This window comes from Lepisosteus oculatus, chromosome 3 (assembly GCF_040954835.1).
Source record: "Lepisosteus oculatus isolate fLepOcu1 chromosome 3, fLepOcu1.hap2, whole genome shotgun sequence".
Classification (NCBI taxonomy): domain Eukaryota; kingdom Metazoa; phylum Chordata; class Actinopteri; order Semionotiformes; family Lepisosteidae; genus Lepisosteus; species Lepisosteus oculatus.
In genome coordinates, this window is record NC_090698.1 from 64,986,026 (window position 1) to 65,011,135 (window position 25,110).

General features: G+C 36.6%; 1 protein-coding gene across 3 annotated transcripts in view; it reads left to right on the top strand.

The window, feature by feature from the left end:
* dcc (DCC netrin 1 receptor) overlaps window positions 1-25,110 on the top strand; it is a 381,511-nt gene that overhangs the window by 108,074 nt on the left and 248,327 nt on the right. For all 3 annotated transcript variants that reach the window (XM_069187368.1, XM_015363992.2, XM_015363996.2), the window contains exon 2: window positions 18,581-18,901. In XM_069187368.1, coding sequence (XP_069043469.1) covers window positions 18,581-18,901 — 321 coding nt within the window. The remainder of the gene's footprint in view (window positions 1-18,580; window positions 18,902-25,110) is intronic.

Sequence of the window (25,110 nt, forward strand, 5' to 3'; positions counted from 1 at the left end):
TCATCCTGTTCAAATATATGTCAGGGTCTTTGAAATGTTTTTTTTTTATTATTATTTTTGTCCTGATCTGTGCCTTATACAACCTCATCCCTGAGTTGTTTTGAAAGGTCCTTGGTCCTCATGGTTTGGAAGTTTTTCTTTGCTCTGCATGATTTTTTCTCAAATCATGTGAACCACTATTATTGTGTAGCTTACTAAAGTACTTTTGTTCACCTAAATTAATGTAAGTTTTGAATACCCACACAATCATGGCTTTTCCATTTTCTTTCTTTTATTTATCTATTTACTTCCTTCTTTTTGTTCTTTCATGGGCAGGTTTCAAAGTGCTGTGACTGTGAGTTTTAAAGCAGCAAAATGTGACAGCAGTGCAAGAATCAAAGCATTGTAAATCACAGATCATTGTGCTTATTTAAAATATACCATCTCATAAATTGTTTTATATTATTTATATATCTAAAGAAACAAATAAACTATAGTTAATGCAGTAAACAGACCAATCTCTCAATAAATGATGAGACAGGGGCACCCTGGAGGTTCTTTTGAGACTAAGGCTGCATGTTTGCACAATCAGCATTTAGACTAATCCATACAGAAACTTACAGACTTGACGTTTTTTTATTTTCTTCAAGGTTGAAAGGGTTAGATTTATGTGTTATTTTCATGCTCATAAATCTTATTTGCAAAACAATCCTGAGAGTATTTTATCATTGAATTTTAGTGTTGCTCTTCCTTTTAATTGCTTAATCCGTCTTCAAGGGCCCAGAAATTCAATGATTATGACTGATCATTTTTAAAATTGTTTCGTCGCTATGTTTCAGTTGTAATTTAATGTAATTCTACAGTACATGTGTTTGTAAGCATTTGCATCCACAGGCTACTCAGCTCAATTAAAGCTTCCTGCTGCCTAAACTCATCTTGCTGATATCCAGCTGTGAACTTTGTCAAGAGCCACAATTCGTTTTTCATCAAATGTGAGCTCAAAACGGACAAAATGGTCTAAATACAGTGACGTAGACGTATATTAAGTGAATATTAAAACCGTAGAGTACAGCATAAGGAAACCTGTGCATTGTGCAGTCTGCCAAGTGCTGGATAAATGAATAATGTCTGTTTTTATCCAGATGTTTCACAGTGCATTTTAGGAAAAATACCATATAAAAAATGTTTATGCAGTTTGTTAGAATAAAAAAAAGATGTTTTAAAATTAATTTAGACTAACATTTGAAAAAGGTGGGATACAATTTCAGCTTCATTCCATATCCCTGTTCTGTCCTTTATGAACACATTACCCAGCACTATGCATGTGTGTGAATCAATACATGGCTATCTTGACAGTCCTTTCACACAAAGCGATATAGGATATAGGACTGTGATATAGGGCTTGATGAGCTTTAAAGGAGAAAGTGGGGATCTGCATTGTCTTAACCACTTTTTCATCTGTACCTTACGTCTCTATACAGTATCTGACAGGGGTTTGTATTTCACAAGCTATGGTGTGCAATCTAACGAATAATTGAGGCGTAAATTCCAAAATTCAGAGGGTCTGTATAACACTAAAAATAACAAAATAATATATTTTGTTATAAATAATAACATATTATATTATATAAATAATAATATAATAAATAGTGATTCTATATTAAATTAGCACTCCTACCAAAAACCGAAATAGATGCTGTTGTACATATGCAATTAAGTTTAATGTTATTGTCTTACTGTTAAAATATTGCATAGTATCTTCTTTAAAGGAAGTTATGAAAATGTAGACCCAGTATGGTGCTATTGAATATCTTGCTTTCCCTCAACCTCAAACTGCTAACTTCGCAGCTTCATTTTGAAATTGCTCAGCTGTCCCTGGCAAAAATGAAATCGCTGACTCTCCTTCTTGTTCCTCCTCCTCAATTACAATAATATGCAACAGCATTTTAGATATTCAATGACACAAGTTCACATTTCTTTACTTTTAAATCCAAGTTCCCTAACTTTTTAGGTTTATTATAGTTTGTACTCACCTTTATGTCAGATTCCCAAGCCCAGTGTGTACAATATATCAAAATATTGAGTGTTAAACAGTATAAAAAGTGTTTCTTTACAGAAAATGTACATTTCACTCATATTTTTTTAGTGCATGGACATGCGGTTTTGATAATGGGGACTATAGAGCCAGGTAATATTAGAGACATAGTGGTAAATTAATGTAAAAATAATTCCTGGTAGTCAGACATATAATTATTCTACATTATAAACCTTATGTGAGCTCAGCTGTTAATTCAGTGGGACTATCAATGTTTCAATGAATTCAGATCACTGTTATTTAAGCTATAGAAAATAAAGATGGGGTTCTTCCAATCTGAAACAGTGTTTCTGAATTTAATGGTGCAAGATATAAACTTCAGGCTAAATAAGAGTGAAGAGAACACTAAAATATTCATGTGTACGGCCCCATCCGATCCCATCACTTCACATCATCAAACCTATGAATGACCATCTTTTAGATCTCTCCACTTTGTACTTGTCTTGTGAAGACAGTGTCATTTCTGACTGCAGTAGCACTTTGAAATGTAACAGGAAAGAGCACGCTTAATAAAGAGAGGATGTGTTTTTTCGATATAAAAGCCTCTCCATGTAAAGCGTTCACTATTTCACCATCTTCAGGTCTAAAAGATGAGTCTTCAATCTTCTCCCCATTTCGCCAGTGACATAACTGATATTTATTTGGTTCTCTGTAATTTTGTACTGTTTATTTCCTGATGACAAGTATAAATCATGCCAGGAGAAAACCCAGCCTGCATGCTTGTGTCTATTACATGTTTTTGATAAGGACACATGCTAATTTCTTTACCTTCCTGCTGTGAATTATTGAGATGGATTATTGAGAGCCAAGCTTGCCCGATGCACACAAAATGTAATGAATGTTATGTTAATTCACACTGTTTTGAGAGAGAAACAGGGTTTCTGTCTGTTTTATTGGAAAATTTTACATAGCAGTTGCCAATACAACCTTTTTTTATCCTTTTTGGATTTGCATCAAATATCTATAGGTTGGAAACAATCATTGAAATGCAGAAAGGGTAAAAAGAGTTTTGTTCTTCTCTTTGAGGACAATTTACCTTCAGAATTAAATTAACATGGATCATGCCTTGGGGAGTAATTTTTTGGGGGCCGACCAAATCCTAGACATAAATGTTTGACGACTGAAACCATGAGGCCTGTACTGGCCAGTTCCTCTTTATTGGCTAAAGTGTAGACTCTTAGTGTTACCTTAACAAACACTGGCTTTAGGAGGACACAATTAAACTCTTGCATTATAAACAGGAGGGGAAATACAAGTGGAGTAATTATACTTTGTGTTTCTTTTAGCAGGATGATTTTATGTTTGTATCTATGTGTTTTAATGGCATTAAGGACTTGCTTGATATTTTAGATAAAATAAATTAGGAAAAAGTGGGAGAACACATCCATGCATATTTAATTGCCAGTGATAAAAGGCAAGTCTTTGTGTTTCATTTGTCTGTTCTACAGTGCAGAAGCAGAGACATCCACTTTCCCCATTTCTCCTATACAGAATATCGGCATGATGTCAAAGTGTGAGCAACAGGAATTGCATGATACAAGGATTCATTTCTCAAACCTTTGATCACACTGGGTGATACTTTGGAGCACTTCAGCAGCATTCAGTTAGCTTTTCTGTCTGAAAGATCGAGGAATTGCCAATGCTGAGTAACACTATGCATGTTTTTTTAATGCTTGCTGTTACTGCTGTAAGAGATCCTTCATTTGGAAGCGATAGGCACTGCTTTCCACTGATCATTAGAAACATGTGGTGCTAATCTTCAACCTTAAATGTTACTGTACATGCACCTTCCTTTTCGGTCAAAACAAGCAAAAAGATGCATGCAAGGTAAATCTAGGTCTAACTATAAACGTAATGGTATGTAAAAATAATTATCAGAATTTTACATATCCAAGTATGTCCTCAAAATAAAGTCAGGTGGCAATGTTTCAAGCAAACAACAGCAGCTCATCTCGGGCTATGCTTTGAGAGATATAGTATTTAGACTTGAAAGTCTAAGGAGCAGAAGCTATGAAGTCTGTCATTTTCCCCTGAGATCACAAATGAAAATAAACAGTGGGTACAACCTAACAAATTGAACAAATTAATGAGAACAAATGCCAGAAAGAATCCAGAGGCAATGAGTTCCTTGCAGTTTTCTGTGGTATCTGTTTAAATCACAGAGTGAGAGGTAGATTTAGAGATAGCACACTGCTGAATCACAGGGGCTCAATAGCATGACAAGATCAGCTAATCCCCTTATTGGTTGATTAGAATATATTGGTAGACAGAAATAACAGGAGATGCATACGTAATACATATTCAAGAGCTAGGAATATGAAATACCATATAGTTTTAAAAACTAGAAACCAACAGTCTGAGAGTGAGAGTTATTAATGAACTACTGTGTGAGGTGGAGAAAGAAGAAGAATGAATCAGCTCGACAATGCTGCTTCTCAAAAGTCAACTTGATTTATTGAAATAGAAAAAAAAATGAAGGAATTGTGTTTTCCAATCTGTTTGCTGTAGTATTATTCTGAAGCAGTTGAAGATCAGCACCTTCACATGCTGAGTCAATTATAGGGGCCTAACACATCACCCTGAGGACTGGAGAAACAGGAAGAAATATTTAGGGCTAAAGCTGTTTGGGTAATACAGTAAAGCAGAAGTAAATTCTGAGGGTCATATGAGCGCTATGCCACACACTTCTGTACTGTAATCACCTTCAAACCCACCAAGAGTGTGCTGCTGCTGCTAGCGGCAAATAATGACTTACTGCAAACAGAACCTTTTGCTGCTTATTTTTTTTAGATCTCCAAACATATTTTGTCAATAAAATGCAACTGGATAGTTGCCAAGTTTGTCTTTAGTTGTTTCTTTCCTTTTGCCTTGCGAATAATCTTATGCGTATACAAAACACATTTTTTCAGTGAAGAAAGTGGAGTGCAAAATGTGTACCAAAGAAAAATTAAATACATTTGATCTTTATTTTTTTCTATTCTTGAATATTTAATAATGTTAAAAAAGTTAGAGGCTGTGTGTAAGAAAAAGAGCTCTGTCTTAAACGTAAACATATTTTGCCTTCTTTATATATCTTCAACTAGAAATTGGAGCAGGCAGGGGATTATGCAATGACAATAAAAAAACATTTTGTTCTAATTATCTTTCTTATTATTTTCAGATAGTGCTAGAGATACAATTTAAAGTACAACCTAGGTTATTGTAATCAATCCAACAATGTACATATCGCCCAATATATAGGGATGAGGTATAATATATATTTACTGTACATACTGTATTTTAAAGTATTTTCCATCTAGGGAAAAGTTGCTTCACCTTTTTTACTTTTTCTAAAATGCCTTTTCAAAATCCCCAAACTATACTAAATTGATTTGACTTATTTTTTCCTGTATTGTCTCCAGCTTGATGTGACTTCACTCATATAATTGCTTTCAGCAAATATGGAGAAAACACTAATGGAATCAAAATCAATGTATAGTTTGTGTATGCAAGTCCTTCCAGTTGGTAATTATGGAATGTAAATTCACAAATCAAATCAACCTGTAAGGTCATGTGGAAGAACAGTGCATAAAATACCTGAATAGCTTTTAAAGTAGCTATAATTATCTATTTAACAAATTATGATTGTACCTGTATTCATTCTCTGATGCAGCTGTGGAATATGATTTATTTTGTTGAATTTCAGGTGCAAGTACTCAGGTTGTGTTTTGCATACGGTTTTGTTTCTGTGCCCATTGTAAAAAGCCTATTGTCCAAAACCTGTAAAACGAGGTTATGTGTTTTTTGTTGTATATTTACAGTATGTATGCTGTGAAGTAGTATCTGTCTGCATTTTAGAAAGCTTAGATTTGGACTTCATAGACGTTCTTCTTACACAGATGGCCATTTGCAGTAAAATGGTAATATGGCTTTGAGGTAGGGTTGAGCTTCGTAGCAAATGAATAGGCTTTACTGATCTCTGCTGCTGATGATCAATTGTTTTAAGCTGTGTGTTGAGTTTGCAAAATAATTTAAGCCATGACAGCATAGCAGCACAGTATTGTTACACAAGTGCCTACTCCATATGTCCAGCTCTAGTTAGGGGTCAGCTCTTGTAGTGTTCATTTGCTTTCTTTAAACTGGCGGTTCAGTGGGTTTCCTGACTGGGAGGATATGAGCAGAGCAGCTGTTGGCTGGATTCCAGTCTTTGGCTGGCCTTGTAACAGCAGGGAGTGTTGGTTTAGCAAGAATGTGATACCTCAAAATTTGTCTTCTTCTCCTCTAAGAGGAGAGTCGCCTCAATTGATTATGATGGAAGGCAATCCTGGAGTCAGCATGACTTGAATAAATAAGAAAGTGCCATTCTGTAGTGCAGTCTGGCAGAGTTACAACTGGACCTCTAGGGCTTCAGTGCTCTCGTTGATGAATGTTCCTGCTTTCTGTTCTGCGAATATTATAACTTGACTCAAAATGACAGATTCCATTAAGATAAATAAGAGATCAAGCATTTTATTCTGCATCATCTACAAAGTAAAGTTTTCAGTTTTAAGCTTTCTTTTTGGAGTATTGCTGAGGAGTTTTTATTTTCCCACTGGTGTTGGGTGCTTATTGCTACTTGTGTTGTTTCAACCTACAGTATAGCCAATGGATCCACTGTTTCCCAGCAAATTTGATTCTTACCTTTAGATAAGGATTTCAGAGCAGAAAAAGACTGAAGGTTGTCTTTACTGTATACATTGCTTGATTTGACCCCAAAACAATGTGACAATAAAATATATTTTGTATTATGGTATATTTGTATTTTGTATTATGGTTTTAAAAAGTTGTCATTTATATTTGTTATTTAGTAATGCTTTTTCAACTGTACTGTCCTGATAAGGTGAACACATTCAAAATCAACAGGACACAGATAGACCCTAAGTGGAAATACATTTAAAACATGGCAAGAGAGGCAATTGTTTACATACAGTAAAGTATAGGAGTCTGGATCATGCTACCAAAGCTGATATCCTGTTTATTCCATGAACTAGCTGGAAGTGATCTTCAGATCCATTAACTACTAGAAATTAAGTAAACTTGATGGCTAGTATGGCCTCCTTGTTTGACAGCTTTCTTATTTTCTCTTATAATCCTTAATTATCATCGCAATTGTCAATTCTTTATAAATTAAAATAATTCAGTCCAATCCCATGGATAACTGCTTTTTTGTTTTCTGTTTAGACCAGGTTAAGTACCTGATTGTACTAAAAAAAAAGAAAAATAACACTGTTATTCAATGTTTTTTCTCTATTTTTTTTTTCAATTTTGCTTTAAAAGTATTTTTGTATTAATGACGAATACTGTATACAAGATGGTATAGCTGATAGTCAGATCTCAGAAACTCAACATTCCTGGACCAGAGATGGAAGATCTGCAAGGAAAACCAGGTTGCTACTGTAAATGATTTTCATGGACCAGTATGGGGAAAGCACCCTGCGCTGTAGGAAGTCCATCGGCTCTTATGCAAAACCTAGGACCTAGGTTTTTAAGGACCTCTGAACTGTTTGTAAAAAATGGTGGTGACCCTGGTGTCCTGAATGAATTTCATTTAGGCTTTAACAATTTGGCCTTCTAACGTTCCTCCTAAATTCAATTGTTGAAGCAATTTTTGGCTTAACTGTGGCATGGAGCTACTGGAGCAGAATGTCTTGTGCAGTTGACTCAGTTGTTTGTTGTACTTCAATGGTGGAAGAAATGGGCCCCACCCCCAAAAGTGAGAAACACAGTGGGATCCTTTAGATGAATCATTTTACTTCTCAAAAGCAGCATTTGTAAATGCACTTAAAAATGCTTTTTAAGATGTCAAAGGTTGCCTTTCAGAAGTACCTTGAGTAATTTTAGAGCAGCAATAAATCATTTTTATAAAGCAGAATGCACAGAACAAGCAAATCAATGGACAAGCACATGGATCCACATTAAATTAATGTATGTGCAGTATATGCATATATTTTTTCCACATTTGTTAAGTTATTGACATTTCAGAATTTTGATAAACCATTATTTGTCTAGCTTCACCAAACAGCTGACATAAACAATGAAACATTCAATGTCCAGTTTGAGCTCTTGTTTCATCCTGTGATACTCCCTCTAAGTTTTATACTTCTTCCATATTGGGTGCATCCACTGTCACTTTTTATGTTTTTGCCTTTGACTCCACAGGATTAGTTGTATGTCTTCATCATCTTTGCCGGTGCTGGTTGAAGAAACCTCCACTGTTTCTTTTTGCTGCTTTTTGTAACACATCCAATGTGCAGTAAACTCAACAGAAGATTTTTTCAAATGACGGATGAGAATGACAGATCGGATCCAGTGTGGAAAAGCCTTAAGGCAGCATATTTTATTTTAACATATGTCCGGCACCATTCATTTTGATTTTCTTTGTGATGTCTATAGCCAAGCAGGATTCACATTCTAATCCTCACAGCAGGGTGGGGTAGAACAGAAGATGGGCACAGTGAGAGAGAGTTGCAGATTTCTTTTAATCAGTGCCAAAGACTGCATAGGGTGCTGTGGGTTTTTGTTCTTCTTAGTTTGTCCTTTAAAATGCTTTGCATAATACCCACTTGCTCGTCGCCACTAGAGTCAAATAATGCCTGACAGTCTGCAGGAGGAAAGAAGGGGAAAAAAATCAATCACCTGATTGTTGCCTCTAAAGGTAGATAGAAAAGCAACATGGAAGCACAGCTGAATATTAATATTAACAGCTGATTCTCCGTTAAAGTTTCCATTTTTCTCCATTATGGCTTCTGGTGTTCACAGAAAGCCTTCGAGCCTCTGGTGTTCACAGCATCCAATCTAAGCATAACAGTATAATGTTTGGGGCTGGTAAAAAGCAGATTTTCTAAGCTCATGCAGTGTGGAAAATAACATCTATAAATGGATATGGAATTTCATTTTGAAAGTGGAATTCTAAGGTGCATTTACTGTCCACTTTAATACCTATCCATCCATTTTCAGTTTTCTTGTCCTGGTGAAGGTGATGATGATTTAGTAAAATGTGTGATACTGTAAATACAGGGGTGAAAAAAGTCACTAGAGTATCCTGGAATTGGTGTAGCATGTTGTGTTATCCCTATATTAGGTTTATTAGCACAAGTTGGTTTCTTGGTTTCCCTTGAATCCTTCTGTCACCATTGGAATTGGTGGTATTGGTGTTTCACAGAGGCTGAAGAAAAAAAAGGAAACCCCATGAGGGCTTGTTTATGGTAGTGACAAAAGGATGGCTCAGAATCAGCTTGACACCCTAAATTGTGTGGCCTAGAGAGGAAGAGAGTGAATTAATCAAGTCAGTCTGTGCACTGTCTAAGATGTGGGAATTTAGGAGATTAATTAATTGACTGGCTGATTGGTACAATTTAGAGTTTACCTGAAAATGTCTAGCAATTACAAGTAAAAAAATTACTGACTTGTGCCTTAGAAATGGAAGTTTCACATTATTTGGCCCAAGCTATTAGGGTAAAAGATGGCCATTCTGTCTTTCACGTCGTAATTACAATAAACATGCATTATCTTGAAAGTGAATGTCTGCATTGGTTATGTGAACTTGATTTACAATAAGGCAGGAAGCAAAAGTATAATGCATACATCCATTGGCATGTTAGTACTGTAGCCTGTTTTTCAAAACACAAAACATGCTTCTCAGGAAAAACTGTTATTAGACAGGCCATCGGAAGGAGGTCAAATTGTAATCTTGCACTTCTGCTCTCTTATGTATGAATATGTAAGGTGCACTTGGTGCAAATCTTGTCTAGCACTCAGTGTTTTAGACCCCTCAGAGAGGTCATGTCTTGTACTCAGCATGGCTTTGTCTCTTTCACCTCCTCCAAGACAAGATCTGAGAGGCTCTCTCGCCTCTTCTTGAACAAGCAGTGCTTTGAACTCAGGCTCTTCATAGAAAACAATCTGCTTCCTGCACCTGCCATTGTGTTTGCTCTTTCCTTCCAGTTCTCCTGATCTTGTCAACCCTCCCTCTAACTTTGGAACAACTGTGGCTGTTTTGTCTCCCATTCCCCAAGTCTCATTTATTATCCACACTCGTTTCTCTGCTCCCCCTCTGTGTTTCTGATCAATAGTCCAACACACTGCACCTATGGCCATGGCCTATCTTTGTTGTTTCATCTCTCCCCTGTCCTTCTTTTCACTATTCCCATTGGAGCCCACCCTCCAGTTGCTGATGTCCACTACTCCCCAAGGATGAGAAAACATACTGTCAGTCACTAGGTCAGAGCTCCTCGCTTGCATCGGCGTTGGCCACATCATGGTTGCTTTTGTGGTTTACTCCCCCTTTAACCCCCTGTTGTCTGGTGTGCAACTGGTGAGATGTTGGCCCTTGATTCTTTCCTCTCCCCAAGCTTCTACCCAGGAGCTGATATTCCTTTAAGCTGGTATTCTTCTTCTTTTGTTAGTTCCACTTGGAATCCAGCCTCATCCATTATGTTAAACCACAGCTAGTGATAACTCATTATCTGTTAGTGTCCTACTTCTTCCACAGTGTGTCCACAGAATGCTTCCTACCATTGAATTCCAATCCCATGTGATCTAGGATTTTCATCTGCATCAACATTTTGCGGATCCTTTCAGGGATTGTGACTGGACTGATGTTCAGTCAAGGCTGTTATTTTCTCATCAAGTACTAAGTATGCATTCCCTTTGTAACCATTGACTCATTTTATCAGAATTTGGCTGAGCTACTTAATTCGTGTTGTTAATGTTTGGGATGAGGGTAAAAATTTAGCTTGCTGTTTCGCTCTTTACTGTATGTATGAATACTGTACTTGCTGCCCGCTCACTCTGCAGGCATCTTCCTCCATATCTTAACTGCACCATTGCAGCAGCCTCCCTTGTAGGTAAGGGGAGTTCTGACAGTTCTGACCTTAGGCTAGGGGTGTAAGTTTCCCCAGAAAGACACGTTAACACGAAACACTTAATGCAAAACCTTTTAATTAAATGTCTAAAGCTCCTAACTATTACTTCACACTATCATCCTCTTGTGTGGGCTGTCATTAATTTAGTATATAATGAATTATCACCCTAATGTCTTGTTTTGTTTTACAACTGCTTTCAGCATTTCCAGTTTTTAAATATTAGTATTCAGAAGGAATACTTCAGATGTTAAATCTGTCACCTCTGGTATGTATAGTAGTTTAACTTCCTGCTGAAAGTTTAATGAACAGTTTTCTTTTTTCCTTCCATGAAGGAATCAGTTGAGAGCCGGTAGTGGATTAGATTGTTTGAAGAGCAGTGTAGAAAAAGTCAACTGATTCAGATGCACCAGCATTTGTTGGTTTAGTGTGAAAGTGAAAGCACTGGTTTGTAACGAGAGTGTAATTGACCTGGGATCAGAAAGCCAAGCTATGGCAATTGAGAAGATGAGCCATGAAGTATTCGCTGCTCGCTTAATTTTAACAAGTGTGTGAAAAAATAAACAACCCCACATAACAAATGCAGAAATTGATCCAACTTCAGCGCTTTGCTATTTGTGTTTGAGGCAGACAGGGGAACGAGTTCAGAAAAACACGACTGTCCAAAATCGAAGAATACAGGTCAGAAAAGAGTGCTTATGGTGATCCATAGATTTCAGTGGGATCTCAGCTTTATTTCACAAAATATTTTACTTCCACTTTCCCATAAGTATACAGTATACACTGTATATATTTCTCTTTCTGAACTTCTCTTTGAGTATTTCTCTAACACTGCTCCTGCCACCCCATCTATACCATTGCAGCAGTTCCACATCCTAACCATCAGGCTTCAGTTGCCTCAGCTAGGGGAGTTACACCAAAAAAGCTCCATTATATTTTGTCTCTCTACCACATCTATTAGGATCTAACTGAACTAGAGAAGCTTATTTTTAAGAGTACATACAGTTCAGTAAGGAAGCTCTATTGCCTATGTTGTCATATTCCTATGTTTGCAGTATCCAAACAGCATCAAAACTAGTGAGTGCACTCACTCAACTACTGTACAACAACAGAGTGTGTACCAAATGCGTGAGTGAGATGAAGACAAAACTCGGTACAGTTTGTTGTTACCTCAGCCAAACATTTTAGTAGCTTCAGGATTGTCAAAGGTGTTCACTAAAGAATACATTAGACATAACCCTTGTCTATCAGTGTGAAAAATAAAGTATTTTCTATCTGACACCAATAAATGAAAACAAGGTTATGGGAAAATTATGTGCTATCTGCACATTACACATACAGTACTAGAACTTGTAACTCTTGTAATCATTGTAATGTATGTGACTGTTGTTAATTTATAAATACTCAATGTAAAATAATTTTCTTACATGGAATGTACAATGGAAGTAAACTAATGTCAAACACAACTAAAAATCCTCTCTTTAAACAGTAGAATAATTAGCCAGTGTTTTAATAATACCCACATTTTCTTCTTCTTTTTAAGAACACCTCTCTTTAAAGATAATTACAGTAGTTTTCAGAGGGTGGTGTTGGGGGGCTGGGGGGATAGAGTGAGGTAGTCATACAGATTCACTATTTTAATTAAATTTTAATTTAATTAATTCTCATAGGCACAACAGAACTTTTTGGAAGCACTTTTTTGTTTTGTGATTCTACATGTAACAGAGTCGGATCTACAGTAATAGGGAGCTGCTTGGGTACCGGCGGAGCGCTTCTTATTCCTGTGCGGTGTGCCCGTGTGTAGTCGTCTGTGGAGGTGGGGGGGATAGAGTGAAGTTGTCATACGGTTTATGTGAGAATTCTTTTCGAACGAGGAAAAAAAATCCTCTGGTAGATGAGGGCAATTGGGTGTGTGGCCGGCTTGCGAACACATTTGATTCTCAGCTTGAACGCTGTCTGCGGACGTGTGGGGATCTCAAAGCGCAGCCTTGATTGGCCTCAGGTGTGGTACTGTAGCTGCGCATTCCCACGCGTGGGAGGTGTGTTCCACTGTCACATACAGTATATAAGTTCATAAATATTGTGTTTAGATTATTTCTGTGTTTTCCATTATTTTATGGATTGTATGTTTGGCTACTACCATCTTATACTCATTAATTTAAAAAGCACCATTGTTTAGCAAGTTTATTTTAAAGCAGGTATTATATTGAAGGATTTTCAGTCACTACTTTCAAGATGGCTTATACTGTATATACAGTACACTTTTGATCTTGTCGTAATCATTCTTGGTTTTAAGTGTTGTTTATGTCAGGGTCTCATATAATGCAAAATGAGAAATTAATACTATGTATAAAATTACAGTCTGCACTTGTCTCAACAGAATTCAGTCTCCCTATGGTTAAGGAGGTGTGTAAATTCTATTTGAGCTTTTTGGATCAGGAGGTACAGTTGATTTGAAGATGAATACTTCTTACATAAACTGCTTACTATATATATTTGTAAAACTATGTACAGGCAGTATTTTAAGTGAAACAAATATGCTTTTTAATAATGAAAATCACTGAGGTACCTTTGCTTGTGTTGATAAATATTAGCTTTCGAAATTACCTCTATTGTAGCTTAAAATAGATATCCCAACTTGCTCTCCATGAGACACAGACAGGGATAGAAGCTTGGGGTCAGAGCGTGGGGTCAGAGCGCAGGGTCAGCAATTTATACAGCGCCCCTGGAGCAGCTGGGGTTAAGGGCCTTGCTCAGTGGCCCAACGGAGTGAGATTCCTCTGCTGGCCACGGGATACTAACCAGCAACCTTCCAGCCACAGGCGCAGATCCATAGCCACAGAGCAACTGCACCACCCCAAAGGCTGAAAATATATAAGTACAGTAGATAAATAGTACAGTATACAAAGGGTAAAAGGTTTATAATAGGCAAATATGATTTCAGGGCACACTAATCTGAACCATCATGTAATCTTCTTTATAGGAAGTTCTTATTTTTCATCAGGTGCGTATTTTGGCTCATGATCTGTTAATGCTACTGAACTATTGAACTTCAACCAGTAAAGGTAAGAGCATTACAAGATGAGCAGGAACCAGACATTTTTCCTCACTAATCTGTCAGTGCTAGTTCAGCATTGTCCTTGCAGTGGCCATTGAGTGTCAGTACACTAGCATACTTCATTACCAATTTTGTGGTTCCAATCATTGTGAAGAATTAGTTCTTGTCTGTTATAGAAAAGAAACCAGTTTTCAGCCTTCTGTCTCTCTGTTGTATTGCTACACCAAGGCCATCTTTGTGCTGAAAATAAGACTCCTCTATACTTTCTCTCAGCCTTAAGGAGACTGGGTCTCTGATACTGTATCAAGAGTATATTCAAATGAAATTTGCACAATCAGTGGGAGATACAGAGGTTTTAAATGCTGACTGACTCTCATGGTATGCTATTTTTCTGACACTTCATTTCCACAGATCTGACAGGGTTTTCTGACAAGCTGTCTGGGCTATTGTCGTTTGTATGCACAGACCGGATCCCATGTCATCTTATCAAATTTAAACTATTCCCATAGCCCAGGGAAAGGAAACGTAAGCTAGACGGAATTTTCAATTACACATCATGCTCTTTCTGATGTAATGAAATGGATAGTTGTAAAAAGTTAGCACTCCCTGCATCTCTGTGGGTATCCTTGCTGCACTGTGTGTTCTTCAGTCTTAGCAATGATGAGTTATTATGACATGCTATTTGTGAAGGAAACAGGCTGCCTATGTAAATGAAGATCATCATACCCAAATTATTATAAAATCTGAAGAATCAACCCTCCATATAAACTTTCTCTTTATAGTACCATTTTGTAGTAAGCACTATTTGTTAAGGAAACAGGCTGCCTATGTAAATGAAGATCATCATACCCAAATTATTATAAAATCTGAAGAATCAACCCTCTATATAAACTTTCTCTTTATAGTAACATTTTGTAGTAAGCACTATCTCATTTTATTTTTTAAAGGCGAAAAGAACAAGTAAAAGAGGGAATTATTCAATGCCTGAATGTTGGATTTAAATAAAACATAATTCTAAACAATCAAACAGAAATCTAAATATATGACCAATTGTTGGCTCAGAAATCAAGGTTGACTTTCAAAGTCAACAAATATGTCTTCTTATCTGCATGATTGTTAGACTCTTATTTATCATTTAAGTACCCAACAGAGAACTGACATATTTAATTTAAATTAGCTTCTGTTTAAGCACATGGAATACAGTTTGCTTTCATATGCAATTCACTGTTACACTGCGAACGTTGTGTCCCAGTGTACTCAATGCTAAGGACAGTGCTCCCAAATTTGCCATTTAACCAAAGATAAAAGACAAAAAATATCAAAAACTCCAACATAAACACAAAAGATTGGTATTGAAGTACGTTGAGCAATCCAAGTCCTCCTGAGTGATGATTCTGTGACCAATATTGTGTCATGGGTTCGAGCATACTGCTTGTCATATCACAAACTAACTGTTTCCCCAAATATGAGTGCACTGCCTAGAATGGTGCTAAGGTTCTCTTGGCTCTTAGCAAACCCTATGGCCTCCTTCTTTTGGGCATGTGATGCTCAACCTCTGGTACATGGCTGGGTTGCCTTTGACACCTTAAAAAATGAGTGGCTCAAAAGTGGATGTGGGTTGTAAGATCCTACCTTTCCTCATTTTCTCATTCTCCTTATGTGTGCAGTCAAAGGGGCAAGAGCCAAGATCTAAAAAATACTCAAACAGCGATTTCAAATCAAGTGGGTATGACAAGAACGTTACTGATGATTCTTAATGAGAAAACACAATACAAACAAGGAACACTTCATGTAAGGATGATAAAACCAATGTTCTCAATAATTCAAAAACAAATATGGAAATAAAATAATATAGAGACTATGGTTGACGTAATTTACGTTTACTTAATATGTACAGAACTCTAAAAAGAGAGGAATTTGAAGAATCTTACAGATACCATAAAGAAAAATCTACAGAGGCATTAAATATACTGTACAGCAAATGAGCACTGGAACCAATAGCATTTTTTTATGTTTTAATGCTGTCCTCTGTACATAGCAAGTTTACTTCGTGTAAGGGACACAATGTCTTGTTCTCAGTTGTTATAGTGTCAGCAGCATGGTGACCTGGCTGTCTCACAGCTCCCTCCCAACTCTGTGGTCTAACCAGATGTGTCTTAGGTGCTGAGATTGCATGCAGCCCCTGTGTTCATGTCAGTTTTCTCTAAGTGCTCTAGTTTGATTCTGCAATCTAATTGCAGACAAGCAAATACAGACAAGCTAACTGATGTCTCAGAAGTCACCCTGTGATAAACCGGCATCCCATACAGGGTGTAATATGCCTGCCTGCTTGCTTAGGGATCCTTTCAGCTCACTGGAGCCCAGTAAGGATAAAACAGTTACCGAAGATAGATGGATAGCTAAAGTGTGGAAAACAGATCCAGAAAACAAAGAAATACTTTTTTTCCTAGTTAAAGAGAAGTCTTGGTTAAATTCTTTAATAGTTATTTCAATGGCTTCACCCAGACATTTTAATGGTGAAAAAAATATATTATTATTTCAAGAATTAATGTACAAAACTAACAGCTAATTAATCTGAAGACACTGAAACATTGAAGATGCACAATCATAGCTGAGCATTAAACTGTGGTGACATTATACAGTATATACTGTATATACTACTGTATACGTATACTGTAGTGCAGTACAGAGGAAATTTGGGATATCATGATGTGGAGAATGGTGGGAATTGTGAAGATCTGTGACATAGAATAAAACATAACAATAAACGCTCACAGTGACAAATACAGTAGGCACCTGATGCTTAGCTAGACATTTTACTGTCATTTGGCAGAATAACAAACGTGTTGCGTGCAAATCCAAATCGATCTTAAGAGTGCTGGAATGGGGAGGCAAAGGAAAGGATTTTCAAATATGTATTTAGTAAAAATTCTCTTCCTTAGATTTCCAATGTACTTGGATAAGCAATCCCTGCACTCATTGGGAGTTCTTGCCTAGATGGCTGAAACATTGGTTATTTTAATCAATTCTAAAGGAAGCTTCATTACAAAGTGAAAGTTTGCATCACCCCCTTTCCCTTGTGGATGTTTAGGTTCAAATATCACTGATATTTATTACTTTTGCGTGGAAAGACTTTTCAATAAATGTCACGTATTTAAAGATGAAGGTTTAAATCTTGTGATAAAGCACATACAGTACTGCCAGAGCAGAGATTCATTGTCAAGCCAAAATGTCCATTCACTCAACCCCTAATGCCAGTAGACTTGTAGGGTGGGTTCAAATGCATTTTTTATGATTGTAATCTGCTATTCAAAGTGAGATCTGCTAATCAGTCCTCTACCAGAAATCTCAATTTGAACAATGCTTGAAAATGCGTGTTTGAATACTTCTAGTGGGGATTTTGAATGCTCTTTGGAAGACTTGCTGTAACAGGCTTCTATTTTATGCTGTTGGAACTGTTTTAGTAGACTCATACTGTATATGCATACACTTTCTCTTTTATCTTTAGTTGTTTAATTATTATGGACAAAATATTCATGCAAAGGCTTTATTTTTTCAGTTATAACCTTTTTACAGTAAATAAAAAATACCCCTGTCAGGCATCATAAACAGCAAAAAGCATTTTCAGGGCTTTGTTATGCCAGTATACTTTTGTAAGTAATGTTTTCCTTAGATGCACCAGTTTTCTGTGCTGGAAGTTTTCATGCCAAAGATCCTACTAGTGCTAGTTTATTACTTGGCATTATCTTTTTATACCAGACACTGCAGCTCTTTTTTCACAGATTGCAACATTTTTATTCAAATTATGCTCATTTAAATTCTGGATTCCTTAGTGTGTGACAGTGTTATTTTATTAATACCAAACTGCACATACAGTATAATCTGTTTACCAAAGTTACACATATTATACTACTGTGTATCTGAATCCCTGTTCTTTCCTGGAGTTTTTCACTAGACCTGTTTGTTTACAATGCAGTATAACAGTATTTACACAGATCATCCAAAATATGGGATGCATGGACAATAATATTGAATTGTTCTAAAATTAAGATACAGTAAACAGAATAACAATAACTGTTTATTGAATTAAAATTATTGAGTTATTGACTTAAATAAGGGAGAGGTTAGAGTCTGGCCTCCTTCACAACTTCTTTTAAACTTCATTTTACTTATTTGGATAATGCTTTTACCCCCAAAAAGCTTATATTTGTGCACATTTATACAGGTGCATTTTCATGGAACAATTTTTAAGTAAAGTACTGAACCCTGCTCAACGGTACAACAACAGAACCTAGGATTTGACTTAAACACTCCACTCTCATTACATCTACAGTATGTAAGAAATAATGAAAAAATATCAATTTACCCAAACAATTAAAACTCTCCCTTCCATAGCTATCCTACACATACCTGGAGCTTTGTCTCCAGCACTTTTTCATCTCCCATAGCTCATTTATTGTGGTTTCAATACATGTTTTGTTTAGAAATACAGTATTCAGTTTATTTGCTGGATAGGATGGAGAGTAAATCGATGCGAACATCTAAGGATTCTGTTGTTTTGTGTTTCAGGTTCACAAGCGAAGAGTTTCACTGCCTTGAAGTTCTTGCAGGAGCCTGCTGACACAATCACTGTGAGAGGGGGAACTGTGCAGCTGGACTGCATGGCAGAGTCAGATCAAGGCACACCTGTCATTTCCTGGAAGAAGGACAGCGTGTTCTTGAGTGCGGTGGTGGACGAGAGGAGGCAGCAGCTGTCAAATGGGACTCTGATAATCCAGAATGTTGTTCACTCGCGGCATCACCGGCCTGATGAGGGCCTGTACCAGTGCCAAGCTTCTCTGGAAGGGGTGGGAGCCATCGTGAGCAGGACAGCCAAAGTGACTGTATCTGGTGAGTACTAAGGCAAACAGAGGCTTTTATTTTTATTGACTTTAGACAGGAGACAGTATATGGAGTTATCTGAGTGCAAGGAAACAGTGCTGCCCAACAGTTCTTTTCCTGTAGTAACCAGACTTCTTGTTGCAACCCATAAAACAAACATTTCCAATATATCATGCAGGTGGATTCCCAAGTTAAATTTTTAAATAGAATTCGAGATTGGGTGAAAAACAAACAATATTGTGATGAAAGTTTTTTTTAATTATTTGTTTTGTCATTATTGTATTTTGATTTTTTTTTTGATTTAATTCAAACAGCCATTGAAATGAAGTTGTTTGAGATAAATGGTCTGGAGTCTATACTGTCCCATAATAAGCCACTTCAGATTTTAACTTTTCTTAAACAGTAATTAATGAACGTAGGTGCCATTTCTTTCAATTAATGTTCCAAATCCATGTACTGTACTCAAAGAAATGAAGTGTCTTTCTCACTTGTTAATGTTTATGCTATTTAATTGTCCAACATTCGCTGATTGAGGTGGTGAGCACAGCAGAGAAGATTTTACCTTAGATGTTCTTTGTTTGAATGTGTAGAACTGCTCCTCCATAAAGTTGTTGTTACATGTTTGTGGAACTGTGTACAGTATCTAGAGTCCCCTTGGGATTTCAAAACTACTTCATATTATTCACTTGATCTGAGAAGTTCTTCTGTTTTTTGGATGACATTACATCCTCTGTGATGTGTCACTGAAGACATACAGAAGATAAGGAGCTTTCTGCTGAGACAAGACTGTAGAGCAAATGCTGTAATGAACAGCAGACACTATTAATTGGTGTTTAAATAAAACATGCAGGCATTAATTGTGAGGAACAGAAACCTGTGTTAATACAAAATAGATGAGTTTGCCTTCTTTACCTTGGAAACTTGTTGATCCCAGGGAGATTTTAGTGTTCTGTCATGTTTTACCTTTCTCCTCCCTTGTTGGATCATAATAGTGATTGACTTCACTGTAATTATAAAACTTCTGTAGTGCCCACTTCAGGTGATTTTTCTGCATGCCATACACACAGAGAACATTACAATGTTTCATTACATACAGTAATTACATACAGTACAACAGAGAAATGCTCAGAACGTGTATCGTCATTGATTAACATTAATATCTTGATATTCAGAACAGTCTCAGAGGCGAAACAACAATCATGACTACATCGTTGTTCTCAAGGAGTACAATTGATCACATTCTGTACATTTCACTTTCTGGTGTTGATGAAAACAGTGGTGTGTTCCTTATTTTTTTTAAGTATAACTTATCCATTTTAATGGAAGTGGATGAACACACTAACATCAATTTGTGAAACTGGCAACTAGTTCATAGTTGAGGGCGGAGCAGTGGCTCTGTGGCTATGGATCTGCCCCTGTGGCTGGAAGGTTGCCGGTTCAAATCCCACAGAGGAATTTTACTCCATTGGGCTCCTGAGCAAAGCCCTTAACCCCAGTTGCTCCAGAGGCAATGTACAATGGCTGACCCTGCGCTCTGACCCCAAGCTTCTCTCCCTGTCTGTGTGTCTCATGAAGAGCAAGCTGGGGTATGTGAAAAGATGAATTCCTAATGCAAGAAATTGTATGTGACCAATAAAGTGTTCTTATCTTATATATTGTATACTAAAAGACGACTGCATCTAGGAACACAGCGCTTTAGTTTCAAGTTGGTCCAAATATTTTTGTTCCGACACATTTATCAGTCCAAGAGGTCTAGGGGAAATGATTTAACATCAAAAAGGCTATGTTTCTCATTGCCAAACCATGGAAACTGCTAATCAATGGCAAAGAACGCAATCACCCATGAGTCTCTTTCAAGCTTTGCCATTTGGCAGCTTATCTATTCTTTTTTAGAAGGCACCAGTGCCTTATTGTGACTGATTTCACACTAGACTTGTTTGGAGCCAGAAGGTTTGTTAAAGACACAAGTGCAAACTTAATGCATGAATATCATTACAACTGTTGTACTTCAGGAGGCTGTTATTCTTTTTTATACAGAAATACAATTCTAGGGTTGTCATCTACTGAGTGTTTTGCCGTTTTGGTTTAACCTTTTATTACATCCTGATGTATCTGCATTTTGTTGAAAACAAAATACCCTTACATCTTTCTGGATTTGTAGAGAGGAACAAATGTACTGTAGTAGAGGACAGGGCACACCTTACTTGTGAGTCAATTAGATGTGATTAAAAATGTCTAAAATCACATCTAAAAATATTTTTTAAGTTGTAACTCCTGGTTGTCTCTAATGTCTAAGACTTTGCATAGCATTATGTTAATATGTGCTTATAATCTTCAAGATGTAGTAGATAATATTTCAAAATAGTGTACGTGCAAATCATGTCATACAGGTACGTCTGGATTCAATATTGCTGACAGTGATATTTAAAAATCCCTTTGATACGCTGATATTTAAAAACATCATGAGAATGCATTGTAGACAAAGGAAGCTTTGAATTTGGATGAACGTTTAAAGCAACTGTGTCACATGTGCTGTGTACTGAAATTTTGTACATATAAAAATTGGAGCTTATAGTACACAAAAGGGGACACTAACTCCATCAGTATCCATTAAATGATGGTGACCATAATGAGCCAGCTCAGTGCTCTTAGAAGTATTTATGCAGGCCAAGGTTTTCTTAAAAGGACATAAATCTTAAAGGGACATAAATGTTTTCAAACAGAGGAACCTCATCCTTACCAAGAACCATGGGAGTGCGCGTATTCTTTCTTGGGCTGCTTTGCTGCCACAGGAAATACAGTAGACAGCTTGCCGTCATTGATGGAACCATGAATTTCATGTCGTATTGGCAAATTCTGCAGGCGAATATCAGACCATCCCATTCATCCATTCAGCTGAACTTGAGAAGAAATTATTAATTCTGGGAGGAAGCACGGCCAAAATTCTTAAAAAATGATGAGAGAGACTGATGAACACTTACAAGAACTGTCTAGCCGAAGACTGAAGGAGGTGCCACCAGTTATTGAATTTAAGGGTTGACATACTTATTCGTATGAGGATATTTACTGTTGGATAACTTTATTCATTGAATAATTTGAAACAATCTTATGTCTTTGTGCTATACATTTTATCCGGTTGTCCTCATCTTTTATTAAGACTTTCCTGAAGATCTAATTACTGCACACGTGAAGTCTAAAATACACAACAATACAGATCAACCTAGGGGGGTTCACATACTTTTCTCGGCACTGAAACCCCAGCTGTGTTGCCCATTGAGTTGTAGACAGCATCTGTGGAATAAATAAATGTGCTGCTGCAGACCTTCTGCCGTATTGGCAGGACTAAAATGCTTAGGGTCAACGGGAGGTTCTGCAAATAAAGACAAAATAAGTCAGCCCTTGGGAATGCTCAGGCATTGCACATGGTGTATGAAAGAGCACAGGAAAATTAATTGTGAGTGGTTAGACTACCTATTCTTATCCGCATTGAAAAGGATGTGTACCTTGTAACATGCTAAACTGACCTGGATACAACCTTAAGGTTGTAACTGTCAACAGGTACTGTTGGGTCTTGAGGATTTTAGTAGCCGTCTGGAGCTTATGTTCCTTTTACATAATTAAGTCAACCTTATATACAGTACAGTGAAGTTCTGATGGATAAGTAACAGTATATAAAATACATAATGCAGAGAAAGACTTTGAAAATTGACTTATGGAGCTGTAGCTGGAAACAAATACAATGACAAATGAAGTTTGGAATATGGTACATTGAATCTGATTGCATGCCCTTAAGGCATTAGCTCTCTGATATACAGTACAAACAAAAGCAAAACCATAATTTTAGGGACACCACAATTGTTTCATTTTTATACATATTTGCATTTGTCTCTGAAAGCAGTGCAGACAAAATTGAACTTGACAACTGTTTGTTCTGTACAAAAATTAGCTTTTTTTTTTACAATAAGTCATTTTGCTATAAAGCGTGGATTGTGAACATCCCGCATCAGCTATTTCATTATGTGCCGTGTTGCTGATTCTTTTATTCTTTTGAAGAAAAAAACAAACACAAAATGCAGCAGAAAGATAATAAATCAACGAATTGTTTTTTTTGTGCAAGACTACCTTGGGGATTCATAAATGTGGCATGTTTGGCTTTGGAGCAAAGACACTTCAGCTCTATTGATTCTAGAAAAGGAACATACAGTACCTGTATGTGAAATATGACATAAAACTGAAGTATTGGACTTGAATTGTTTGGGAGAGATGATAAAATCACCTTTGTACCCTCACATGTTGTGAATTTGTGGATCACTTACAGCATGCCTCCTTTTGTCTTAGATCCATTCACAGCCCTGTGGGAGAATAGCATGCAGTCCTATGGCCTTTTGAAGAATTCTTTGCGTGATAGAGAATTCTTACCCTACTAGAGTCCAAATAAAGTTGTCACCAGAAGTTTTTGAGTTATGGAAATCAACTACTGTATTCATCCACCCACTCCTTTTCCAACTGCTTTATCCAACATAGGGTTGCAAAACAGCCAGAGCCTATCCCGGCAAGCAACAGGCAGAAGGAATGGGACTCCATTCCATTGCAGAATTTACTGTTCATACATATTTATCAATTCAGGCGAAACCACACTGGAATGCTAATGTTATCAAAACACTAATCCCCTCCCATATAAAAAGGAATAATAGTGCTTTTGAGGATGTAATTGTATTTTCTTTTTTATTATTTGAAGTTGTAAGCTATATAGGTCTCTAAAATCACATTGTGCACTTTTATTCTGAAGCCCTTTGATACTTTAAATTATTTTTATTTGCAATCCATTTTCAGACCTTTCTGTAATTGTGAATGCAGCTACCCTATTCAGCACATTCACAATGTTTTTCTTAGTTTGCCTAGCAGGCGTTTAGAAAATTATCGAGGACAGCAGGCCATGAAAATTATTTTACCTCAGATTTGTACTTGAATGAATCCAGCCTCATTATAACAATAAAATATTGTTTTGAGAAACCTTACAGAAGCATTGGTACTGTATACACAAAAGAACAGAAGTGTCATCTTTGCCATCAATGGTGCAAATTCTAGTTCAAATAGTTTTAACACACAGAATTTACAATTTACAGTATGTGTAACTGGGAATTGTAAAAGTTAAATGCATCTTTAATTAAATGATGGAAACAGATTTAAAGGAGGTAAATGTCATTTGAAATATCAATCTTAGTCAGAGACATATTCTAAAGAGTGATGTAAACTGTGTAGGAAACATACAGTAAGCTTGCTGAATTTATAATTAGTGTGCAAGAAAGGGTTAGTGAGTCTTAATGATTCCTAAAGCACACCTGTATTATTGAAAAGATACTAAGTTAAACTTATTTCAAAGCAGTTTATAAAGGTTTAAATACCATGTCATATGAAAGAGCTACTGTATTATTGAAAAGATACTAAGTTAAACTTATTTCAAAGCAGTTTATAAAGGTTTAAATACCATGTCATATGAAAGAGGTTTCTGCACTTCTGCACAAAAAAACTTTTCTGCACTTACAGAACTATTTTGAAATACCCACAGGTTCTGTTGCAATCAGACAGATAGACAAGGCAAAACATAGGGTATCAAAACAGAGTAAAACTATTACAAATACAGTTATTGATTTAAGGGGGACAGCACAGCTTGCTGGGTAGTTCTTTGGGCTCATGACTGTTAGATTTTGACTTAAAGTCCTTGGGAACTTTACCCCAGTATCTCCAATGCACTCTATTGTATGAAAGGAGACCAGCCTTTGCTGAAAGTAGGCTCTGTGATATAGAGGTGTGTCACCCATTTAGGGAGTCACATGCTCATTGTTGAATTCAAGTCATTGGCCAATGAGCTGTTTTAGCTCAAACACAGAAATGACCTACTGTACCTACTTGTTTCAAGGCTTGTGGTTAGTTCATTTTTAGATTTTAAAAGGAAAGTAAAAATGTTACTGAAAAATTAAAATCAAAGACACTTCAATAAATACTCAAACACTTGTAAAAATGTACTATACTTATTTACTGTCCAGGCAAGGAGAACAGAGAGAGTTATTTCACTTTGCAATCACATTTCAGTTCATCCAGATGAACTCAGTTTCGCAATTATTCCATCAAATCTACAGTTTCGTTTTTTTCTTCAGTTTTATAGAAAAAAACACATCAGAAGGAAATGCTTGCATTCTCATGTCTTTTTGCACTGT